General features: G+C 36.1%; 3 protein-coding genes across 5 annotated transcripts in view; 2 read left to right on the top strand and 1 right to left on the bottom strand.

Moving 5' to 3' along the window:
- The window catches only part of LOC120424502 (myb-like protein AA), a 51,500-nt gene extending 49,608 nt beyond the window's left edge, over window positions 1-1,892 (top strand). Inside the window, exon 4 of one of the 2 annotated variants that reach the window (XM_052709526.1) lies at window positions 1,122-1,892. In XM_052709526.1, the coding sequence (XP_052565486.1) occupies window positions 1,122-1,142 (21 nt within the window). In that variant the 3' untranslated portion in view covers window positions 1,143-1,892. The other variant, XM_052709525.1, reaches the window with a different exon arrangement.
- Window positions 1,893-9,568: 7,676 nt separating this feature from the next.
- LOC120424486 (SURF1-like protein) lies at window positions 9,569-10,794 on the top strand. Its single transcript, XM_039588628.2, has 4 exons — window positions 9,569-9,883; window positions 9,945-10,066; window positions 10,127-10,321; window positions 10,382-10,794. Exons 1-4 carry the CDS (start codon window positions 9,698-9,700, stop codon window positions 10,758-10,760), a joined length of 882 nt encoding a protein of 293 aa, XP_039444562.1. The 5' UTR covers window positions 9,569-9,697; the 3' UTR covers window positions 10,761-10,794.
- A 5,939-nt stretch (window positions 10,795-16,733) lies between these two features.
- LOC120424483 (UDP-glucose 6-dehydrogenase) overlaps window positions 16,734-25,772 on the bottom strand; it is a 41,694-nt gene continuing 32,655 nt past the window's right edge. For both annotated transcript variants that reach the window (XM_039588625.2, XM_039588626.2), the window contains 3 exons: window positions 24,345-24,633; window positions 23,459-24,273; window positions 16,734-17,497 (listed from right to left, as the gene is read on the bottom strand). In XM_039588625.2, coding sequence (XP_039444559.1) covers window positions 17,321-17,497; window positions 23,459-24,273; window positions 24,345-24,633 — 1,281 coding nt within the window. In that variant the 3' untranslated portion in view covers window positions 16,734-17,320. The remainder of the gene's footprint in view (window positions 17,498-23,458; window positions 24,274-24,344; window positions 24,634-25,772) is intronic.

Raw genomic sequence — 25,772 nt, 5'->3', positions numbered from 1 at the left:
AAAACTATTTTAATGGTTTTTAAAAGAAAATTGATCTTTTGGAATAAAATAAAGTTAACAGGTGGTAAGAAATAAAAAGTTCTATCGATTGACTTTTTGATTTTTTTGCTAAGTTGCCTTTTTCATTGAAAATTCTGAGATCCGGATTGAAAACGCGAGAATGAGGTTAGATTGCAAATTTTGAAAATCATTCCAATTACCATTTTTCAAGCAGAGCTTTGCTTATATGGTAGAAGTGACTTTAAAAAATATTTGTCCACTTGAATAATCTGCATTCTCAATTGATTAGTTAGGTTTTGGTTGATTGAAACATTCCCTTATTTTGAATCAGATAATGAACAGGTTAAATCGGCCATCACAAAAATATTTTCGTTTATATCAATTAAGCTATTTATTTCTTACCTGAAAAACGCATTATTTGCTATTAATGTCGATTTTATGATGAAATAAAACAATTCCAAATTTCAAATCAATTTACTCGCTATAGGTTATAATGAAAACATCACCCCAAGTTTCAGCGCCCCCTAGTGGGGGGTAATTTTGACGTTTGATTGCCTATCTTCATTCTCTCTTTCGCCAGCCGCGCGCATCTCGTTGTTTTCTCGCTTGTTGTTCTCTCTCGCAGCTCGCTAGCGCGCTCTCGCACTCCATCCGCAATCAGCTAACAAGGCAATATTCATGAAGGTGCGCACTTTTTGTTGCGCTCTTAACTATTATTTATGAATTATATCAATGTTATAATAAATACTCATTTAATAATTTATTACATATTCAATCCTGCAACCCATAATCCCTACACTACTAACAGATACATAGCACGTATTCACCCTCTTTTTCCATCATTTGGTCCTTCTTTTTATTGCTGTTCTTTCGTTTTCCGCAAATGCTTTTTTTTCTTTCTTTTCCTTTCTTTCTATCTCCTCCGTTTGATTTGGGTTTGCATTCCGAAGCCAACGGCAACTAAGGAGTCGAAATCCGGCAATGACAAGGATGACCTTACAAAATCAGAACAAATCGATGACAGTAAGGGTCAGGACCAAACCCCAAAACCATAACGTTCTTCCTTTTGCTTGCTGATCACCATCACCGGTCTCTTGTGCTCTGTTTCTTCCCTCTTGCAGCCACCCCCATCGGCCCAGTAAAAGGAGGAGTAAAAAGGGGAGCATCTTATCGAGTTATTCGGACTCTTCGATCCAGAGTTTTAGAAAGGAAGCGTAGAACTTAAGCTAACTGCACTTTGCTAATTGACGCAAAATATAAAATTGTACATAATGATTTTCTAGCTGTAAATGGTTGAACACAAAAAATAGTAGATCAAACGAAACAAACAAATAATTATTACGGCTCATGCTTGTAAATACAAATAGTTACGGAAGATTTTAGAATACCTACTTATACAAAAAAAAAACAATTGAAGATTTAGTAATAACCAGCAAGATTGATTTTTTTCTTTGAAGTTTGAATTGTATTTTTCACGCAATTGCATCGCCAAACCTGTTAATTTACAAATTATACCACAACTCGTCTTATAAGAAACACAACACAAACACTTTTGCATTAGTCCTTAATCCATACAACACACGCGTTTCGGCAAGCCTCATTTAAGAATAAAACGCGAAAGAGAGAAAAAAAAATGTTTTATAATAAAAAAATTATGATGAAGAATAACGGTTAAGTGATAATTAATAAGAAATAGTGACTATAATTATGGTACTCCCTACACAGACACACATACACAATACTGATGCTATTTTAAAGTGAATAATTTTTAGGACTTAGATTTACTGGAGAAAAAAATGCAGCCACTATTATCAGAAGAGAAAGAAAGAAAGAGAAGAAGTGGATGCAGCAAACAGAATGAAATTCAAATAAACGTTAAATCAAATGGACTGTTTGAGGTGTCATTCCTTATAAAAGCGAAGAAAGATATCACATCCTTGTTACACACATAAAAATGAGTCATACCAGTGTAACAGTTCTTTTGGGGGGATTCGATTAGCGACTGGTGAGGTGATGGAACAGAACCAAAATTTGTGTTTTTTTGGCCAACAACCACAACTGTTTCCGCCAACCGATGACCCGGAACGACCGTCCCTTTGGAAACCCCCTCGCTTAAGCGCCAGTGTCTGACCTGCTTCAACGAGTTTACTTTTGAACTCAACATTCACCTATTTGAACTTGATTGGTTTTGTGTTTAAAAAAGTGGTTTTATTTAGCTGCATTTTGAAAAAAAAAATGCTCAAGGAATTCGGTAAAAATATCAATTTGACTTGAGGGGCGCCACAAAGGCGCCAATTAAACCATAAAATGCGATTTTGACCCCTAATTTTATCATTTTTTTTAATCATCAGTGTGTTCCCTTGGCAATTTTACATAAGAATCACTCAAAAGCTCAGGGCTATTATTCGCGGAAGCGAATATATTTCAGACCCATTCCTTCTCCATTGTAAACAAATGGACATACAAAAAATAATATAAATAAAATGCAAAAAAAAGGATTCAAAAAAAGATATTTAAAAATTCAAAAATAAAAAAATCTCAATATTTTAAAACTTCTAATTCAAAAATTCAAGAACTCTAAAATTCAAAAATTCCTGAACGAAAAAATTCAAAATTAAAAAATCAATAAATCAGAATGAAATACATATTCAGGGATTTAACAAAATTCAAAAAAAGTACTCAATTATTCCAAGTTCACAAAATTCTTATTTTTCCCAAAATCCATATTTTGAGACTAAAGACTCCAAAAAATGATCGAAAGTTATCTGATTTTCTGTAATCTAGGATGGTGGTGCATATAAGAAAAAAAAAATCCAATTTAACCCTCTACAGCCCACATCCGCCTTTAGACGGGCTTCGATTAAAAAAAATCGCCAAAAATCAATTTTTCAACCACATTAAAATACTAAAAATAAAACAAGAAAAACATAAAACAAGAGAAGTAATGTTTTTCGTAGAACAAAAGTTGCTCAAAATGACCTCCTAAACACGGGAAAAATAAAAAATTTCGAAAAAAAAAATTTGGGCAGTAGAGTAAAAGATTTCAAGAAATTCAGAATTTAGAAATGCCAAAATGTTTAAATTTTTAAACCTTGATTTTTTGAAAATTCTCGTCTTTTTATTTTTTCCTCCAAAAATCTCAGCTTAAAGCAGTGCCGTACGCCGTTGCCAGATTATTTTATAGAAGATCTGTATTTTCTTAAAAATAAATCTGTACTTTATCTGTATCATGTCAAAATCGATGGCATAGAAGACATTTTTAACAGCAGATTTAAGCTTTTTAATTGTTTTAAAACATAATTTAATTACTGAATTGTTGAAATTTTTTAATATAATCATTTTAAAAAAATCTGTTTACACAGATTTTTGGGATCGAAAAATCTGTCAAATACAGATTTATCTGTATATCTGGCAAGGCTGGGTACGCACTTGGTAAAGAACCGGTCAAAGAAAATTTGCAATGGGCAGCAGCGGCAACGGAAGCAAGCCAGAGAGGGTGAAGAAAAGCCCCAAGAAATCGCTCCTTCTCTTTTGTTCTGCTGTTCGCAGCTTTCCTTTGGAGCTGCGTACTGGCTCTAAGGATGGCCCAAGCGGAAGAAATATTCCAAAGCATAGGCCTACCACAATCCTAAGATTTTTTTCTAGTGCATTCACATCGTATTACTAAGGTTCACACATAGTTTTTTTTTTACCGAATTCGGTAAAGTTCACCGAATTTTCAACTGCTGAACAGTTCGGTAAACTGTAAAAACTACCAACATTCTGTAAAAACTTACCGAATTTCGGTCATGCAGTTCATTATTGTTCATCGTACAACCGAAATTCAGTAAAATTTTGTTCATCTTCACAGATATTTTACCGATTTTTCAACTACCGAGTTCGGTAAAAGAAAAGTTAGTGTGTGGCTAATTGTCTAATAATTAATTTTCTCAAAATGTTAAGTCATGCGTATTGAAATGCCGCATGTAGTTTTTTTTTTTACTAAAATCTAGTGTTTTTTTTTTATTTCCTTACTTTTAACATAAAATTCGAATTCTGCGACCCCATTTTAGCCAAATTTGAATGGTTGATTGCCTAAAAATTACTTGATGCATTTTTTCAGTATTTCATCACCGCCATTTTTGCCGCCATCTTTGATTAAGAAATTATAATTCATTTTGCATTAGTTTATAGGTCATAGTCAGTTTAATCTAATCTAATTTAATCAGATCCTAGCGCAGCCAATCTTTCGAAGGGATCCTGGAGAGTGCCTTAGGTTAGATGACGCCTAGCACTTTTCTTGTCATTTATTAACATTTGTAGTGCGCCATTGCATCGGAATGCATTGAAACATCACAAGCGTTCTTGCGGCCAGGCCTACTGCGTAAAGCCGTATCGCAGAGATGACTCGTAATTGGGTTGAGTTTGAGCACTGAGTGTTCGAACAGCAACACAATTCTGAATCGACAGGGGAGGAAGAATTCGTTGGGAGCATCATGCTAACAAGGTTTGGTACTCCGGGACCCTCTGGGATGGGACATTGTATTTCCTCGAATGCCCTGGACTCTATTTGCCGTGGTTATAAGCGCCACAACTCACTCTCTGTAACAGTATTCCTAATTCCAGTTCACTCTCACCAAGTCGTCATGGCCTAGTGATTAGCATTTTTGCTTACGAATCCAAAGGACGGAGGATCGGACCCCGCCTCGAGCGACTTTGATTTTTCGTTCATATTCATCATTTCAAATTTATGTGTTCTTCCCTCCGCACGGCTGGGACCTTGCTCCCATGGAAAGCATGGGACGGACGGTCGGAGGGCTTGTAATGCACTTTACCAATACGGAAAGAGCAGGGGAGCATTTGTTCCCCATACTAGCGCCAGTCAAAGATGTTACACATTGATCTTTGCCGAGTGGTGTCTGAAAATATTGATAGTTCTTTGTTAGTTATTTGAAGAATATTTACAGTGCCACAGTTTTGAAGAATAAATCCAGACGGAACCGAATGATCGAATGCTGCCTGACGTCGGAAAATTCGGAGCAACTGGAGCGTACCTTGCGGCCGGGTTGCGTAGCGAAATGGAATTCCGATGTCGATACGATGGTACCCACGGCGGAGCTGGTCAAAGGACGACCAGGACAAACTCGTGGCCAATTGCGACTTATACTGGCGAAGGTGATCGAGGACATCTGACGGCGGTTGCGGAGTCGTCCTCTTTAAAGCTAATCGTATTACAGGCCTGCCTTTTCTGGTCATGTTGAATACGATTAACTGCAACACTAACCACTTTAATTTTCAGCAAAATTGACAAGACTTTTGACGAACGTGACAGGACAGGGTGCTGTAAGACTGTAAAACATTTTATATAAGTTCCGACCTTTTTATGCGGGAAAATTTTGCCCGAGGTGTGTTTCTTTGCTTCTGTTAAATATGAACCTTTGCTGATTGAGTTTAAACCTCAACATATGAATTCATTTTAATAATTTTGCTTTTGTTGGAACAGTTAAGGGTCACGTAGTAAAAGTCCGTTGGTGTGTGGATAGTGTACCCCGTTCGCTCGAGTTCCTTGGGGCCAGTTCTGTAGGTTTTAACAGTCTCGACAGTTAAAACCTACAGCACTGATTTTGAGAAGCTTGTGCGAATAGGGTTTTTAATGAACATTGGGGGCGGCGATTGAGCACGAAGTTTCGATTTAGCTTATTTACATCATTACACGATTACATACTCTCACAAACACAATCTCTTTTTAACCTACCCAATCATGTCCTCAATCCCCGCTCCCATGGAGTGCGAGCGATCCGCATGTGATTGACACGACCATTACCGTTCCTTTACACAACCGGACTTGGACTGACTTGATCCTGGCTATCCCACCTCGATCCGCAAAAAAAAAAAAAAAATCCCTATTCATTTATTGGAAACATTTAAATAACAGTCCAGGAAACATGTCAAATGATGTGTTTTATGTGTCATTTACTCATCAAAATGTGCAAAATAAGACAAGAAACAACTTAGTAGAAACAAACCGCTAAACATTTTAAAAATGAAGTTTTAACCCAATTTTTGAATATGTGGGATTTATTCAGAAATTAAAATCATTATACCGCATTAAAATATAATTTCTAAAAGAACAAATAGATTATTACATAATTGTTGTGTACAAATAACACCGGTCTGCTCTGATTCAGCTTGGAATTAGCTGATACAACCGAAATTTTTACAGGTTTGAGATTGATAGGGTATTACAAGATTTTACTGAATAAATATCATATTTCCTCAATCAAACATTAACCAGTTGCATGGCTACAAAACATGTTTAATAATCGAAATTAAACTGCAAACTACTGTTGCAAGCTTTAGGAGAAATACATTAGTATAAAATTATTGTTCTAGTTTTTTTGTATTAAATGATAAAGGAATTACCAATTTTTTAGAAGTTTATAAGACTCTCATCTTCAATCTAATCTTTAAAAAAAATTCTTGAATTTTGTTCAAATAGTTTGGAAAGAAAGTTTCGGTTTGTTTTTTTTTGTTAAAATAATATTTAATAATATTTTGTAATTTTTGTTCAACCAAAAAAAAAGTTTGTGACGGTGTTTTCAGCATTCTGAATTGGAAGACTCGAGTTTTATTGCTACTTTTAAGTGCATTTTCAACAGAAAACATTTTATAAAATTTTATCTTTATTTTATACTCATGAAAATATGACTTTTGAAGCTTGCAACAGTAATATGTGGACTTTTTCGATTTTAAATCATATTTGTATTTATGTTCCTGGTTAATGATTGCTTAAGAAAATATCAAATTTATTCATTAAAATTCAATAATACCATTAACAATCACAAACTTGACAAAGTTTCGGTTTAACAGGCTAAATCAGAGCAGACACGTGATATTTGTACACAAAAAATATGTAATAATCTAATAATTCTTGTAAAAAATATATTTTTACACTGTTTTATGATTTTAATTTCTGAATAAATCCCATATATTCAAAAACTCAGACAAAACATAATTTTCAAAATGTTTAGCGGTTTGCAACCCTCCACAAAGTTATTTCTTGTCTTATTTTGCACATTTTGATAAGTAAATGACACATGAAACTCATCATTTGATAAGTTTTCTGAACTGTTAGTATAAAATTCCAATAAATAATAAAGGAATTTAATACAAAAAATAAATAAAATAGAGATATCTCAGAAATTTTCCGATGAAACATTTCGCTCTTAGAAGCATTGGAAAGCTAAGAAAATTTCCTATAAGACACATTTGAAAGTAGCGATGACTATTTTTTCCTGAAAAGTTTGTTCTAGAAAACACGCCGTGCACATAAAAATGAGTCATACCTCTTTTGGGGCTTAAGCGCCAGTGTTTGACCTGCTTCAACGAGTTTACTTTTGAACTTGACATTCACCTATTTGAACTTGATTGGTTTTGTGTTTAAAAAAATGGTTTTATTTAGCTGCATTTTGAAAAAAAAAATGCTCAAGGAATTCGGTAAAAATATCAATTTGACTTGAGGGGCGTCACAAAGACGCCAATTAAACCATAAAATGCGATTTTGACCCCTATTTTTTCATTTTTTTAATCATCAGTTTGTTCCCTCAAAAGCTCAGGGCTATTATTCGCGGAAGCGAATATATTTCAGACCCATTCCTTCTCCATTGTAAACAAATGGACATACAAAAAATATTATAAATAACATGCAAAAAAAGGATTCAAAAAAAAGATATTTAAAATTTCAAAAATAAAAAAATCTCAATAGTTTAAAACTTTTAATTCAAAAATACAAGAACTCTAAAATTCAAAAATTCTTGAACGAAAAAATTCAAAATTAAAAAATCAATAAATCAGAATGAAATACAAATTTAAGGATTTAAGAAAATTAAAAAAAAAGTACTCAATTATTCCAAGTTCCCGCCAAAATTTCACTCCGGAAAATCTAATGACAACATTCTTATTTTTCCCAAAATCCATATTTTGGGACTAAAGACTCCAAAAAATGATCGAAAGTTATCTGATTTTCTGTAATCTAGGATGGTGGTGCATATAAGAAAAAAATCCAATTTAACCCTCTACAGCCCACGGGCTTCGATTTAAAAAAAAATCGCCAAAAATCCATTTTTCAACCAAATTAAAATACTAAAAACATACTAAAACATAAAACAAGAGAAGTAATGTTTTTCGTAGAACAAAAGTTGCTCAAAATGACCTCCTGAACACGGAAAAAATCAAAATTTTCGAAAAAAAAATTTGGGCAGTAGAGTAAAAGATTTCAAGAAATTCAGAATTTAAGAATGCCAAAATGTTTGAATTTTTAAACCTTGATTTTTTGAAAATTTTCATCTTTTTATTTATTCCTCCAAAAATCTCAGCTTAAAGCAGTGTACGACGTTGCCAGATTATTTTATAGAAGATCTGTATTTTCTTTAAAATAAATCATTGAAACATCGTAAGCGTTAAAGCGGCCAGGCCTACTGCGTAAAGCCGTATCGCAGAGAAGACTCGTAATTGGGTTGAGTTTGAGCACTGAGTGTTTGAACAACAACACAATTCTAAATCGACAGGGGAGGAAGAAGCGTGGGGACACACCACCATATTGTATTCCCAATTGGGAGCACCATAGGGACGTGGCGTTACATCGTGCTGCCACCTGGTTTTTTTAAGTGCAAGAGTGGAAAAATGCTGAGTCATCGTCTAAAAATAGACGGCGTCCTATCTCGCCTAGCAAAATGAAGTCGATAAAGTAGTCGGTTTCGATGAGAAAAAGTGGAAAACGTGGTCTAAAAATAGCGACGCCATCCCCCTATGCTAAGAAGGTTTGGTACTCCGGGACTGCCCTGGACTCTACTATTTGCCGTGGTTATAGCGCCACAACTCGCTCTCTGTAACAGTATTCCTAATTCCAGTCGTCATGGCCTAGTGATTAGCATTTTTGCTTGCCAATCCAAAGGACGGAGGAACGAACCTCGCCTCGAGCGACTTTGATTTTTCGTTCATATTCATCATTACAAATTTATGTGTTCTGATGGGAATCAAACCCAGAACCATTCACTTACAAAGCGAACACCGTAACCAGTCAGCCACGGCCGCTCCTATAGTTTATAGGTCATAGTCAGTCAAAAACAAGACAACGAAATTTTTTTTTTTCGTTAATCGCTTATCCGAAGGGGAAAGTTAAGGAGACATAAAAAAAAATGATGGGGTGTTGTCAAAATTGCGAAGAAAATGTTGTCAAAAACGCGTGTTGCCAAAATTGAAGGTAGACATAAATCGGATGTTGCAAAAAAATGGATGGTACTGTACTTCAAAAGCAAAAAAAAAACAGATTTCCTATTATTATTTTTAACAAAAACAATAATCATGGGAAAAGAAATAAAAGCAACTAATAAAACAATAATTCTAGAGATTTATTTGAAAAGATCCCATAAACATATAAAACAAAATAGCTTATGGGACCTTTAAAAAAAACTCTTTAATTACTATTAAATTCTAATATTTTAAAATTCGGCCTCCCCTTTTTCGACCATCCCAAACGATCACCCACCCACTGCGAAGTGATTCGAAAAAAGAGAAGAGAAACGTCAAGCAAACCCAAAACAACAACAAAGCTCCCACCACCCTCCACCCCGTCGCGAAGACTGACGAAAATGCTCATTTGATTAGGCAAAATATTTTCACCAAATATTGTGCAATAGTTGCTCGTTTTGCGTTTAAAATGTTTCAATTTGTCAAACAAGCCGTCGCTACCTCTTCAGCGGTTCGCTGCTCACTCCTGACAACGACCGGTGGCCGAACCGCTTCGCAAAGGGCGGTCCACACGAAACGGATACGGGTGCCGCCACCGGTGAAACCGCGGAACGATGCCCACCTCAAGATCACCCCGTTTGGATGGGTTTTACTGGTAAGAATTTGTTTAATTTGAGTTTTGATTGTTCTGAATTGATTGTTATTGTAACTTACAGGCCATTCCAGCGACAACGTTTGGCCTGGGCTGCTGGCAGGTTCAGCGCAAACAGTGGAAGGAAGAGCTGATCCGAAACCTCGAGACGCGAATGCGTCTGGAGGCGCGTCCAATCCCCGAGGAGTATGGTCTTCTACGAACGTAGAAGCTGTTTTATAAAGGTTAATCTTAATCCAATTCTAGCTTAACCGAGTTGGACGACATGGAGTACCAGAAGGTCACCGTGCGAGGTCACTTTCTGCACGACCAGGAGCTGCATTTAGGGCCGCGTGCCCTCATCCAGGACGGAGACTCCAAGACCGCTGGAGGACTGTTTTCCCAGAAGGAGACCTCTATCGGATACCTGGTGATAACACCCTTCAAGCTAGAAGGAAGAGAGTGAGTTTCGTTATCTACAAGCTTCCTACTTCTAGCAGCTCATTAACTCCCATCCCCCAGCGACACAATCCTCATCAACCGTGGCTGGGTTCCGAAGCGTTACCTCGACCCGGCAACGCGACCCGAAGGTCAACCCCGCGGGACCATCGCACTGGAGGGGGTCGTCCGGCTGCCCGAGAACCGTCCCCAGTTTACGCCGAACCAGCGCGGCGCCATCTTCATGTACCGGGACGTACCGCGGATGGCGGAAATTCGCCGCACCTCGCCATACTTCCTGGACGCGACGGCGGCGGCCACCGTTCCGCACGGACCGGTGGGCGGCCAAACGCGGGTCACACTGCGCAACGAGCACCTGTCGTACATTATGACCTGGTTCAGCTTGAGCGGGTTCACCGCGTGGCTCTGGGTGCGGCAGGTTGTGCGCGGGAAGTCGTTTTGAGGGATGGAAATATACATTGATTGATGTTTGTTGATATCGTTGGTTTTTTTGCTCTGATGAATTTAAATGAAAAAAGTGTTTTAAAATGCATTTTACACTAGTTCACTAGGGTGACAAAAACTTTTAAAAATATTTGTACCAGCCTTACTGGCTTATCGGCACATTGACTCAGCTTTCATGAAGTTTTTTTTTACTATTTCAAAGTAGTAAATAGCTTAAATAAAAGTTAGCAAACTACTCGCCTGTGTTGATATCTCAGAAAATGTTGTGTTTGAAAGCGGATAACTGCAAAAGTGATAAGAATTGGTCGCAGAACTAAGTGTGCCGAAATGGGTGCTCATTTCAAAAAAAAAATCCACAAAAGCTAAGAAAAAATTCAATATTTTTTTTTGCGATTTCGTTTTATTTAAAATACAGCCTAAGATGGCGGTCAAAATGGCGGTAAAAATTCATTTATTACTTAAAAGCAATCAACTATGCAAAATTGACTCAATGGGGTCGCAGAACTCGAAGTTGATGTTAAAAGTAAGAAAATAAAAAAATACGATTTTTTCGGTTCGTGATTCGATTAACCGAAGTCCCATACAAACCTTCGGATAATCGAACTTCGGATAATCAAAACATCGGATAATCGAGGCTTCGGATAATCAAGTCTGGACTGTAACATTTTTATCTTGACAGATGAGTAACTGTTGTTCTCTACGATTCGGCAATTCTACCTTTCTTTGTATTTTTTTTTATATTTTTATGAAACTTACACTGCCGTTCTACGCATAATTGTCCCATGTTCAAAAAAGTGCAACTGAGAAAAACGCGATTGAAATTTTTCGACCGATTTCTGTGTTTCTACGCATAATTGTCCCGTGGGTTCCTATTCGCCCTATGTGTCCCTAATCGCCCCAGTTAGCAGTTTATCACCCTTATTTGCGATTCTCTTGCTATACTACAGGTAAACAAGACATAATGCTTAGTAAAACTGATGATTCCGTGTAAGAAAATACTTGGTGGGACAATTATGCGTAGAAGTTTATGTTTTTCTTAAAGAACACATCAAACTAAACTTAAAAATATCATAAAGTCAAAATCGTTCAAAACTGACATGGGACAATTATGCGTAGAACGGCAGTACAGCACGCCAGTGAATTCAAATGCGAAGCGCCAGCTCCTGTTTAGAGGTGGGCAAAACCGCTCTTTTTTAGGAGCCGCTCATTTTCGTTCGCTCATTAAAAAGAGCCGCTCTTTTGAACGGCTCTTTCGCTCTTTTTCAAAATTTTGATAAAATTGTTATTTTTAAGGATGGTGTAATTTTTAAAGTTATTTCACATTGGACTTTTATAAATCATTTGCGTTTGTTTTTGCTAAAATTGAACTTATGCTGACATTTTATTTGGAGAAAATGTTCTGCGAACTCTTTTCTAAATTCTGATTTAATCGATGAAGTCTATAAACGCTGAAGTTTAATCAGGCAAGAGAATTATTTATTCCATAATCTCTCAGCTATTTAGTAGATTATTGGTAATACTTTACAAGCTATGCAATTTCAAATGCTCAAATTTGTATTCGGATAATATTTTAATGTACGATCAGTTATAGTGGCAAATGGGCAGTATTCATGATTGCTGAGAGTCGCAGGACTCTCGCCCTTTGCTATTAGTAAGTATCCAGCAAAGCAAAGGGTATAGCATGCATTTGATACTGTCAACTCCCATTCGGCTGTGTTCTCGTCGCTGTCATGTTGTAAACTGGAGCCGAGGGAGGTCCTGTTGTGAATTCTAGTTGGAGGTGGTCCGAAGATCATTGAAGAAGGTAGAATTCGCCATCACCCAAGACACGAAGGCACGAAGGATAGACCATGTCTTGGGGGGTGAAAGGATGATAGGATTTAGTGATAATACCACAATTTTAATATTTGTCTTTCTCTCTTATTTCAGACAAAATGTCTGGTCCGAGTCCAAGGTGTTGCAGAAATCTTCCACCATACAGAATGGGGTCTTCCTTCTATCATTTCCTATATTCTGAAAAAGGTGGTGCCCCGAATGTGGACATATAGTTTATCACATTTACTCCATATGGTGTGAACGTGACATGCTGTATGTTTGCTCTTGGTGCATTGGCTATTTTCAAAAACAAGCTAGATTTTTCCTATTCTTTTAAGATAAAATTTAGTAAAATCTATACATCTATTTATTTTGCTATTGCTATAACTTGTCTCTTAACCCATAAACTTTAACTACTCAATTATTCTAACTTGGAATCGCAATACATTATTGTAGAAATGTAACTGCTGAAAATAATTTGGTAAGAAATTTGGGCATAACTGTTAATATGATTAAAGGTACGTTCAAACTGTTTTATTATATATGTTAGCTATTCAAGTTTGTTTGTCTTGTCCCATATTTCACAACTTCAGTTGTTTTCTAGTAAGCTTCTCGTTACAAGTTGGTAGTTCTGAAGGTTTCTTTATTCTTTCTTTCTGTGTTAGTCTGTTATTCAATGTTCGATTTTATTTTACATTGTACTTATCCCATTTTTTCTCTCTTTTTCTCTTTCATGTACCTTGCGAGCATACGATGACCGAAAAAGTCATTGTATCAGCCAACACACGTGTATTTTTCACAAAGCCGCGAAACAGAACAAGTATTTTTATAAGTGCGTGAATAACAATCGGTCGTTGAAGCTCAAAAAAATGTGAGAACAATATCGCGCCGTGGTTCAGTGATAATAAGGCGAAGAAAGTAGACGACGATTCCGCATGAAGGATATAGTGGAAATTCTGCGTTAATTGTACAATGGATGAAGGTTTGAAGTTGACACTACCAAAAGGGAATGGTAAGATGCAATAGTAATATTGCTAGGTTTGATAGTGTCAAAAGGTAAGATCAAGAAATAAGGATTATATGAACCTATATTGTCATAATTATTGTATTCACTGAAAATTCTATCCACTTTCTACCCCCAATGTGTCCTGCACTGGGGGTGCCTGGGGTAACTTCGAGTTGACCTGGGCCGCCCGAGGAACTATGTCGTAGGTGGTTCGTGTACTTCTCACTCACCTCTCCTCGCGGCAAGGTTTTCCGTAGGTCTACACTCGAACATGCAACATGGGACAGCATGAATCTTCAGCTGAAGCCGGACGAATGTATTCCGAAATTACAGAATTACAGAATGTACGATCAGTTATATAAAGAAAAGCTTTTTTCATTTTGTTTAGAAAATCATTTACTTTTGGAATTTCAAAGAAAAGTAGGAAACTGTAAATGAGTTTTAAACTTTTAAGTGGTGTTTGGCAGCAATGCTTTTTAGGGATTAATGTTTATAAGCAATTATTTTTCAATTTAAAATTGCCTTTTCAATGCCAAAAACAAATTGTTTGATACAATTTGTTCGAAATTCAATAATTATTTATAACAAGTTTAAAAATCATTCCATCTTTCAGAAGACCGTAGTTTGAAAAAGAACCGCGGTTCTTTTTTTGAGAGCCATGGTTCGTTCGCTCTTTTTAATGAACCGGCTCTTTGAGCGGCTCGCTCTTTTTCTGCCCACCTCTAGTTAAGTCCAATCGAGCTCATATTTGGGAGCTCTTTAAGCCCTCCAGAACCAGCCGCTGAATGCCCGCCAAAAAGTAATTTTTGTTACATCCTAGTTAACGGGATGACTTTGACAGCCGGGGGACTTTGATAGGTTTGAGATTTTTCCGCAAAATGAAGAGTTCAAATTAAATAAGTACGGAATAGGAATCATTCTGACCGTGTCAGGGAAGTGTTCAAAAAGTACTCTTAGAAGAAGTTTTCATAAAATTTTGAAAAGTTTAAAAAGTGAGTTAACCATAATTAAGAAAATGTTGATAAATTGCATTATTTTAATATTCTGAAAGTGTCATGATTTTCTTAACGAACATGATTTTGAATCGGAAATTGGAATGCATTTTCGGATTCTTTGGACAATTTGTTTTTGAAACATAATTTAAAAAAATCTCCCAATTTAAGTTAAGAGTGTAATATGATTCGATAATTTTATAAACAAAACTAGTTTTAACGAATTTTAGGCAAAATTTTGACTTTTTAACAATTTTACCTAAAAATTATATGTATTTTGTTAAAAAGTTTATAAACTTAGTTAACTAGGGGGTATAAATATTATTTTTTTTCTTAAAAGCTGTATCAGACACCTTAATGATGGTACATTTGACGTGGCTTCATCCATAAAGTACGTCCAGTACGTCACGCTAAAATCAGCCAAAATTTACCCCTCTCTCCCCCCCCCCCCCCCCTTTGTCACGCTTTTCCTATACTTATAACACGCAATGTCACACTTGCTCAGACCCCCCTCCCCCCCTAGAGTGTGACATACTTTATGGATGACGCCTAAACATAAAATTTGAACACATTCAATCTGGTTTTTACAAGAATAACTATGTCTATCAAAGTAGGTAACCCCGGAATTCAAAGTAAGAATTTTCACTGCAACTATTTTTTTAAACACTATTGAAAAAACTTTTTTATCAAAAATAGTGCATGCACCTTGTGTGGCCTACCCTATTACATGTTTAAAAAATAGTAATCTTAAGACAAACCTTACCAGTTGGAAAATATTTCAAAAATAAATTGAAATTCTATCAATGTCAATTTTGTATTTTAAAATTGGTGTCTTGGGCAAAGTTTCTCATTTTTTTTTTATTTTATATTTCATGATTAAAAATTGAATTCCCAAAATAAGTATTTTTTTTATTTTAAAGATGTTCAAATATGTTTTAGGGGACTAAAAAAGATATCTTTTGAGCCATAGTGCGTGATGGTGCATCTGGTTTAGAAGATATGCAATTTAGAAAAATAATGATTTTTGGAAAATAACATACAAATCCGGACAAAAAATTGTTTCAGGCACAATCGAATTTGCAATCGAAAAGTACTTTTTGTTGACAAGTTAAAGCTATGTACTTTTAGGTATAACTTTTCGATTTTTATGGATTTTAAGTATACAAAATAATTCTTGAAAGAAAAGCACCTCTGAAAAAAATGTTTTCGAAAGCTGAGAAAATTTCTTATAGTTTTTAATCTAGAACGAATCGATGGAAATGAATTTCTCTAAGTGTAACCTAAACTGCCGCTCTAATCTAGCCTGTCCCATATGTAGAAACAGCAAGCCGAGAAAAACGCAAGGCAAATTTGTCCCGCCCAAAAGGCTACGTGTTAGAATTTCATAAAAAAAAAATTGCTGTGGTTTTCTGGAATAAAATACTATATTTTATTGGTTTTTCTGATAGTTCACATGATTTGGAACCAATCTGCATCATTAACCCAAAATTGACGAAATTACATATGGGACGGACTTGATTTTAGCGGCAGTAAATAGCCTGAGGATATCTAACTATTGATCCGATTTCCAATGTTGAAATTTGGAACTTTTGCGAAATTATATGATCTTCAAAATTTTATGATTTGGTCTAAACAACGAAATAAGGTTAATTATATTTATGTACCTTTTACATAGTTAAGTTTGATTTTAAAATTTTGACACGTCATTTGAAAGGAAATTTAAAATACTTCTCGGAACTTCAACAACCCAAATATGCTTTTTAACTAAGTTTTTCATTCTACAATTTTGTGATTTCTAATTTGCAGATACAAGATTTAACAGTGAAACAATGTTCTACATATTGTAGAGCACACAATAAAAATATATTTGATATTTACTTGACGACACGCGATCTTGAGAAAAAAAGTTGCAAATAAGTTTTTATTTTCACTCAATATAATCTTGCCTCCGTTTCCTCTGCTTTACTTCCATTGGATACGGAGCAAGAATAAACTGGAGCCCACGAAACGGTTCAAATCAGAGCAAACTGTAGGCGAGAGAGTTTCTCTTTTACTCTCTGTCTTGTCCCGCGAATCCCTCAGTAACTTTTGTAACTCAAACTTTGAACATGTTTTACGGGAGATTTCGGCAGTTTTAGCGGACGAAAAGTCTTCGGCGTTCTTAATTTCAAAGTTTTATTACGGATCTTAAACTGAATACTTTTAAACACTAGTAAATGTGCAATAATACGTACATTTGATCTGCGTAAAGGATGTTGACATTTATGAGTTCTGTGTAGTGTAAATGTGTGTACGCAAATAGTTAAATATAGAATTAAGGATAAATTTAAAGTGCGTAAATTGTATTGCGGCACTCGTCCTAAAGTTGTTTGCGTATAAAGATGAAAGTGGAAGTGTTTAAGGAGAAATCTAGCACGCAAAGCTGTGTGTAAAGTTCGCTGGATACATCTTTTCTACTTAACTTAATCTGCTGGCAAAATTCACTCGAAAAACAGCAAGGGCCTAGCTTGGTAAGAATTGGTCTACAAAACCGACCTGACCGACCCGTGCATTATTTGATCGTTTCCGGTTCTTGTATATCTAATACTTTGTTCCGCTTCTTAAATAGCTTGTTCTGTCTGGGTTTGCTTGAAACAATAAATATATACTTTTTGTTTGCTGATGCTGATGCTGTGCGTGTGAGACAAAGTGAGGCTGAGATGAACTTTTCCTTCTTACCTTCTACCTGTTCCGGTAAGCCCGTTTCTACAGCTGCGGAATGCTGCCCCAGGACCGCGTCAGGATGTTGCGGTTCAGCTTTTTGCCGATGGTTTGCACGTGGAAGCCAATCTGCTGGAGGCGCTCGTGCTGGAGGATTTTGCGCCCGTCGAAGATGTACGCCGGCTTCATCATCGACTGGTAGATGCGCTCGTAGTTGAGACTCTGAAAGGGAATGTATTTCTGTGCGTGAGAAGCAATAAAGAAGAAGAGGGCGGGATTAAAAACGGGATGGGAACTGGGAGTGGGAGAAATTTTTGAGCTTGGCGATTGTAAGCATTTCCCTGGAGGACAAACTCGTTTTAAGAATTTGCGCCGATCTTTGTTTATTTTTTTTGGATAAGATCCTTTTTAATGTAGTATTTTTTTACCAATAAAACATTTTTTAGATTAAATTTTTAAGTAAAATAAAGACACGAGACTTTCCAGCATGCTTTCATCGGACTGGCTGCTTTTGTGTTAGATTACATTAGATTAAGTAAAATAAAGACATTCATTTCAGGCGTTTGGGCCAAAAAATGACAAAGTTGGATTATTAAACCATTGAAGTTTATGGGTAGGGCTAGTGATTTTTCACGGCGAAAAAATTTAAATTACGCGGCATGCCAATTTCAAAACATTGGAATTTCACGGCAATTTAGCGGTACTCAAAAATCTTTTTTTTTTGTATTTATTTATTGTATTTTTTTACCGAAAAGAAGCAGGTTTTTATGCCAGCATTCTAGTGGCTTTTCCTGTCCAAGGAAAATTGATCAAATAAACAAACAATCAATCAATCAATCTGTTTAGAGTAGTTGTGTAAAGGAAAGTTATTGAACAAGTAAGCAGTTGTTTAAGATACAAATATTATCCCCTGACACAAAGTATTTAAGACAGTAAAAAATTGTGAGCTCAATTTCGTGAAATTTTGCAAACTTTTTACTATAGGAATTTTCGATTCAACCATCCCAATTTTACTGATATTTTTTAAATTTAATTTGTTAAAATATCTTTAAAACGAAGTTCATCCTTCAATATAAATAAAAAAAAAAGTCAGAACTATTCGATAAATCCACCAAACAATAGAATTAGTAGAATAAGAAATATTACATTTTGTTTGCAAATAGCTTTCAGGAATAGTGAAATTTGAGTATTTAGCCAAAATTTATGTTTACCATTTTGTCGATTGTGTGCTATATTGTGACGCGTCTGCTGTAAAAAGATTTGACGTGTCACAAGATAGCACACAAGTGACGATTTGTTATTGATAAGTCCAGAAATTAGAAAATGATGCAATGTGCTTAAAACAATTTCTAAAAACATATTTTTGTACAAAATTTTACAGCGATTCAAAAAAAAAGCAAAACTCTGCAGTTTTTTCTTTGCAGTTTTGAAAATCGTCCGTTCACATTTTGTCATATTGTATTATCCAAGGCATGTTACAACCAAAGCTTATTGCGCTGGAATTTTTCGTAAAACATTGTAATAAACAATATTTTCAAAAATGAGTTTCAAAATGCCTGTTAAAATTCTTGTGGATTGCTTGAATAAAAAAAACTCGATGTTCAAATACACTTAGAGACAATTGGTTACTTAATAAATAAGAATTTCGTGGTATTTAACGGCACATAGGTGGAACTCCATACAACCTGATAGCTCAAAAAGTGGGACGATTCTTGAGTTCTGTCACTGGTATAGTGGACATTTGTCCACGCTTGTCACAGCCTACTCAGCATAAACAACTGTAAAATTTGAATCTATTATACCTCTTGCAAATTGACAGAACAAAATATGTATACCACTTGTATGTTGACAGAAGCTTCAAGCATTCATTCATTAAATAAAGGAGTTTATGTTGCTTTGGTGACGCGATTTCTTTGCTAATGATTCAATTTTTATGCTCTTCCTCAACAATTAAAGCTCTCCCTCGTGATTCCCTGATGGACGATGGGTTAATGACGTCGTTGATTTGAAAATTGAGAGGAACAGATTTAAGAGCTGCGAATCTCTTCCTCTTCCCATCTTTTGTTCGATGTCAAAGAATTCAAGCCATGTACTACCGGTACTACCTAAATACCTGTTTGCAATGGAATAAAATGATGAGCCATGATATCTGAAAATGCAGTTTTAAATGTTTTTCCAGCATTTTGGAGCAGGAAAGGTAAAATAATCGCAAAAACAAAAAGCCACACGAGAGTCGCACGAGACACAAAACGTAAATCATGGAGTGCTGCGATGTTGTTTACTTGAGGCAACTTTTCAGTATACCAGTTTTGATTGGTCGAAGGGTCAATGCATATTTCATGTAGTCGGTGCCTTTTTACGATTTAATAAAATTATCAACTATGATTTATCCTTGCTTCTAATCATTATTTAAAAAAAAATATCGAAAAAGGATAAAATTTGGAATATAAGAAAACTTGCTAGAAATTTGATGTTTGGTTGTGAGTGATACAAATACATATGACACATTCCGGCGTTGCAACTTCACAAAACTTTTCCACTTTTGCGAAATATGTCTCGTATGATATTAAAACCTGTTCCAAATATAAATATTATTACAGATTCGGATTGACAATTAAAATTTCTACAAGTAGTGACTTATTTTAAGTCGAACTTTTCATTTTCCACATCGATCACTCCGTGACGTTGCAACGGATACAAATTAATAAGGCATGTTTTAGTTATTTTAATCATTTATAATTGTTATTATAGCTGCGATTGAAGATTGAACCAATAAAACAACGAACAAATAATTAAAATGATAGGCTGATAGGTCTTGAGCCAAAACGGGTCGTTTTTGTCGCTAGAGAATGTGCCATATGCATGTACCATAATATTAAGAAAAACATCTCGAACAATATTATAAAAAAACAACAAATGCTATTTTGCGCTACTATAAACGTTCTTAAGAGATTGGGCACAGATGAAAAAGAAAATAGAATTTGAATAAAATTGTGATCAACAAATGGGACTAGATTAAATTAAAATAAGGATTACTCACTAGCTACGTCTACTGACAATAATTATTAGAATCTACAGAACAACGACAACATCAAGGGATGTGTATGTGTGTGACAAATTGTCCAAGGCATTGTGCACATTGAAATTAATCATCGTAATCGGCTATGAAATTATTAGGCTGGCTGGAAACATTGTTTTCAAATGAGGCAAGTTTTGTAAAAAGAGTTCTGCTGAAAATGCTGTTGAAGTTTAATTGCACGCCGAAGTACTGCTAAGTCAACATTATGTTCTCGATGGAAATAAATGCTATCATAATTAAAAATAATTTTCCACTTTTTATAAATTTATGAAATTTAAAATATTCTAATTACACGCACTATGGACGACCCATCCATGCAAAACTGCCATAAAAACTTGTCGAAAAGTTGGAGCTCTCCACCGCTAGAGGCAGCACCGAACATATCCTCGTTTTTCAACCTCAAGTTCCACGGATGTGTTAACGGTATTCACAAAATTTCACAGTCAAGGCCAAATTTCACGGATTACGCGGCTTTCGCGAAATCGCGAAAAATCACTAGCCCTATTTATGGGCAAGTCAGATCCATTTTTTAGACAAGTGATGTTCCATTCAACTATTCACAAAAGAAATATCGTCGTATTGTTTTTTTCTGGGCACCCTAATGCGCATGATAAGCAAAAAAAAACAATACTGAAAAAATACGCAGTATATTAAAAAGAGCTTAAAAAAATAAAAGCTCAAAAAAATCATAAATTCTAAAACATTCTAATAAAAAAAAAAATAAAAAATCCTCAACCGACTACAAAAAAGCAGAAAAGCATTAAAAATAGAATAACAAACCAAAATGATCAAGAGTTTGATGGATAGAAGCAAGTTAACAATAAAAGCATTTGTTTTTGTTTTTCATCATTTTTCAATCAGCTCTATTATTGAGTAACATTCTGGGCTAAGTTCTAAGCCGAAAGTAGATTTGAATTTTGAATCATTGCATTGCCCAATCCACAGCCCTGTTTTTCATCTGCTTTATTGTGAACAAACAAATCTGCCCATGGGCGGTCATGAGTAAATAATGTTATGCCATTTGACTCTTCTGCCATGTAATTAGTCCAGCATTAAATTATTCTGCAGTTGGATTATTCAGTCGGTTAATTCGTCAACCATTTTCTTATTCTGGCGTTTTATTAATCTGGCGGTTAATTTTTCTGCTGATCAACTTTTTGCCAAGCGATTTCCGTAAAATAAATTTTCTACTGATTAAAATTCTGCCATTTGATTATTATGACAGTCTCCCATTCCATTATTCTGCCGGTTAATTTTTCTGCTGATTAACTTTTTACCAAAAACGTTTCGGCAATTTAATTATCTGCTAATAAAAACTCTGCCATTTGATTATCTGCTAATAAATTTTGCTATTTAATTATTTTTTTAAAATTTGTTTGATTTGTTCTGCCTATTAATTTTCTGCTGATCGACCTTTCCTGTCGTTTAAAATTCTGCAAACTTATTATTCTGCAGTTGGATTATTCTTTCAGTTAATTGGTCTGCCATTTAATTATTCTGCCGATATTTTTTTTCTGCTGATGAACTTTTTGCCAATGGATTTTCTGCCATTTAATGTTGTGCTGATTAACATTCTGCCAATTGATTTTCTTCTAACAGATTGCGCTATTTAATTATTCTACCCTTTAGGTTTTTGTCATTTGATTTTTCTGCCGTTTGATTTTTTGGCTGTTTGACTTGTTCTGCCTATTAATTTTCTGCTGATTGACCTTTCATGTCGTTTAAAATTCTGCAAACTTATTATTCTGCAGTTGGATTATTCTTTCAGTTAATTGGTCTGCCATTTAATTATTCTGCCGATAATTTTTTCTGCTGATGATCTTTTTGCCAATGGATTTTCTGCAATTTAATTTTCTACTGATTAACATTCTGCCAATTGATTTTCTTCTAAAAAAAAATGGCTATTTGATTACTCTGTCGTTCAGTTTTTCTGTCATTTAATTTTTCTGCCTTTTGATTTTCGGCTGTTTGACTTGCTCTGCCTATTCATTTTCTGCTGATTGACCTTTTCTGCCAACCTATTCTGTTTGACCTTTTCTGCTAGTGGTTTTCTTTAATTGATTTTCTTCCACTTGACGCTTCCCCGATTTTTAGGAATTCTAATAAAAAAAATGTAGATTAAACAAATTGGACTGTTATCTAATTTTGATAAATCTTTTTTTTCCGTGAAGCTAAATCAGCATTAGGGAATAAAATCAGCTTTGTAGACTTTAATGTTTTTTTTTATTGTAAGAAGCTTGTTGAAACAGTTGAAAAACTAGCTAGAATAACTAAAATAACTAAAAACATACCCAGGATAGCCGAAAAGCTAAGCAATCCAGCCAAATGATGTCAAACAGCAATCAAACATTTTAAAATAATTATAAAAAGTTGTTGAAATACTAAAAAAAACTAGCTGTACTAACCAGAAAAAAACTCGTAAAAATTTCATAACATATAGCTAAAGTAGTGAACAGATTTAAATCTCAAACTAAAAAAAATGGTAAAAAAAAACTGTTTTTTACCCTGAATGTTTCATTATGGAGACATTGAAACCATTTGGCATTTCGCCATTCGGCATTCTGGTTTTGTCCCAAACCAAATGAAAATGCATAATTAGGTCCTAAAAATAAAGCTTATTTTTTCTGAGTACTATGACCCTTTGTACGACCACAAAGGATTTAAAATGGATTTTTAAATAAATTAAAAAAAGGTTCCGCCGTCCTACTTGACAGCTCTTTCCAAGGAGAACATAGCTGAGCCAGCATAAAATGTTGTTTCGTCAATTTTTTGCATTAAAATGAAAAAAAGTGATCAGAAATGGTTTTTGATCGTGTTTTTTACCGTTGTACATAAAAATAAACATAGAACTTTATGACCTTATTTGCTCCAAAAGTTTTAAATTATATGACCTTTTACAGAATTTACGAGTTGAAACTACCCTGGAAAAGAGCTTAAAAAAAAGAATGAAGAGAGGATTTATGAGTTAAATTATACCGCCACACCAAAAAAATCCCCCTCCCAGCACCAGATCCTCCCAAATTAAACACACTCGCTCCCTCTGCCATGGCAAACCCAGCAAGCCATGGACGGGTCGGTCCATCCCTAGGTCCATCCATACTCACAGTGAATTCGTCCCACTCGGTGCAGATGACGATGGCGTGCGTTCCCCGGACGGCGTCGTACGGATCGGAGAAGATCTGCACGGCCTTCTTGACGTGCTCGGGACTCTCGGCAATCTTCGGGTGCGTCAGGTCGCCCATGATCTGTTCCGGTTCCACCTTGGGGTCGTAAATGTTGAGCTGGGCGCCTTCGTCGAGCAGGGTTTTGCACACGGTGATGGCCGGCGTTTCGCGCGTGTCGCCGGTGTTCTTTTTGAACGCGAACCCGAGGATCGATATCCGCTTGTCGGTGACCGTGTTGAAGAGGCATTCGATGATTTTCTGCGAGAAGCGCGTCTTCTGGTACTCGTTCATGTCGATGACCTGCTGCCAGTAGGCGGCCACCTCCGGCAGGTTGAGGCCCTCGCAAATGTACACCAGGTTGAGGATGTCCTTCTGGAAGCAACTTCCGCCGAAGCCGACCGATGCCTGCAGGAACTTGGGACCGATCCGGGAGTCGAGACCGACGGCACGGGCCACCTCGGATACGTCCGCACCCGTGGCTTCGCAAACCGCGGACAGCGAGTTGATGGAAGAAATGCGCTGCGCAAGGAACGCGTTCGCCGCCAGCTTGGACAGTTCCGAGCTCCACGTGTTGGTCATCAGGATGTTCTTCTTCGGAATCCAGTGCTCGTACACCCAGCACAGCTTCTCGATCGCCGCCTTGCCCTCGGGTGTTTCCTCACCTCCGATCAGCACCCGATCCGGCTGGAATAGATCTTCGATGGCAGTTCCTTCCGCGAGAAATTCCGGATTTGACAAGATGTCGTACCGAACACCTGGTAGAAAGAACAAAAACTCGTTAAACCCCACAAAGAATCCTCCCCCAGACCAGAAACCCGTTCCAAACCTGGCTTGTGGTTCGCCTTCAGGATGTGCATAATACTTTCGGCCGCCCGTACCGGCACCGTACTCTTCTCGACCACGATCTTGCTGTTTTGCGACATGTCGGCGATCATGCGGGCGCACCCCTCGACGTACTTGAGGTCGGCGGCCCGGCCCCGCCCATTGCCGTACGTTTTGGTGGGCGTGTTGACCGAGATGAAGATCAGCTCCGCCTCCCGGATCGCCGTCTCGATGTCGGTCGAGAAGAAGAGATTCTTGTTCCGGCACTGCTTCACCACCTCGTCCAGGCCGGGCTAGAATAGGGGGAAGAACGTAGAATAGCGTGTTATGTAAATTTTTGCTTTAAAAATGTTAATCACATTAAACTACCACTAATTGCACTAATTTTAGCAAGTAAAAACTGTATTTTTCCTTGACTCAAAGTGGTCAAGGACAAACTTTTGGGATATTAGACGAGCTTTCCGGAAAAAAATATTTTCGAGACTTAAAAATCAAGTCTGTCATATAGAAACGGAACACCATCCGAGCAGTTTTAGCTTTTTTCTACATTGTTTTCCTTATGGGAGAACTGTCATTTCTACCACTCAAATCCGGTACTCCATAGCCAAAAACCAAAAAAAAACTATTTTTGAACATTTTTTTCAAACCGCTGTAGCTTTACAAGGATTGGACTTGAGACAATGGTCAATATGGAGACTTTTATGTAAAATTGTCTGGAAAATCGAGTCTCGCGTTCGGTTTTTTAAAAAAATACATTTAGAGCACTTTTGAAAATTTGTTTTATTAAATGATTTTTGTTTTTTGAAAAGAGTTGCTCCATCCTACATTTTTCATGAGTCTTTTTGTAACATCTTAGGCTATTACCACAAAAATTTTGAACGAAAAAAAAAAATCGTGGGCTCTCCTTCAAATTTGACTTTTAACATAAAAATCAAAAAATCTCATAAAAGTGGCGTGTATTTTTCTTCCAGTGTATTTTTTTCGGAAAGTCCGTCAAATTTCCTACAAGTTTGTTTTTGACCACTTTTTGATCCGATGCAATGGCTTCGAGATACAGCAATATTTAAATTACGAAATAAAAAATATTTAAAACATTTACGCCCTTCTCAAATGTTATTATCAAGTGAAACTGACTCTAATACACAAAAATGGCTTATATAAGCGTAGGATAACATGTCTACAAAGTTTCATTGAAATCGGAGAGGGTCGAGAAAAAAGTACCTAAAAAATTCATTTTTTTTAAATGCTGAAATTTTTACAAAATACCGATTTTTTTTTAAAGGCACTCAAATTTTCATAATTTGCAATATAGATATCAAACGATGCGAAATTTGGTTTGACTCACGTATACTTATCGACTCAGAATCAGATTCTGAGCGAGTGTGTGTGTGTGTCGTTTTGTGCACCGAAAACTATGCACTCGATTATTTCA

Source organism: Culex pipiens, chromosome 3 (assembly GCF_016801865.2).
Source record: "Culex pipiens pallens isolate TS chromosome 3, TS_CPP_V2, whole genome shotgun sequence".
Lineage (NCBI taxonomy): Eukaryota > Metazoa > Arthropoda > Insecta > Diptera > Culicidae > Culex > Culex pipiens.
This window is presented reverse-complemented; position numbering and strand designations above follow the sequence as displayed.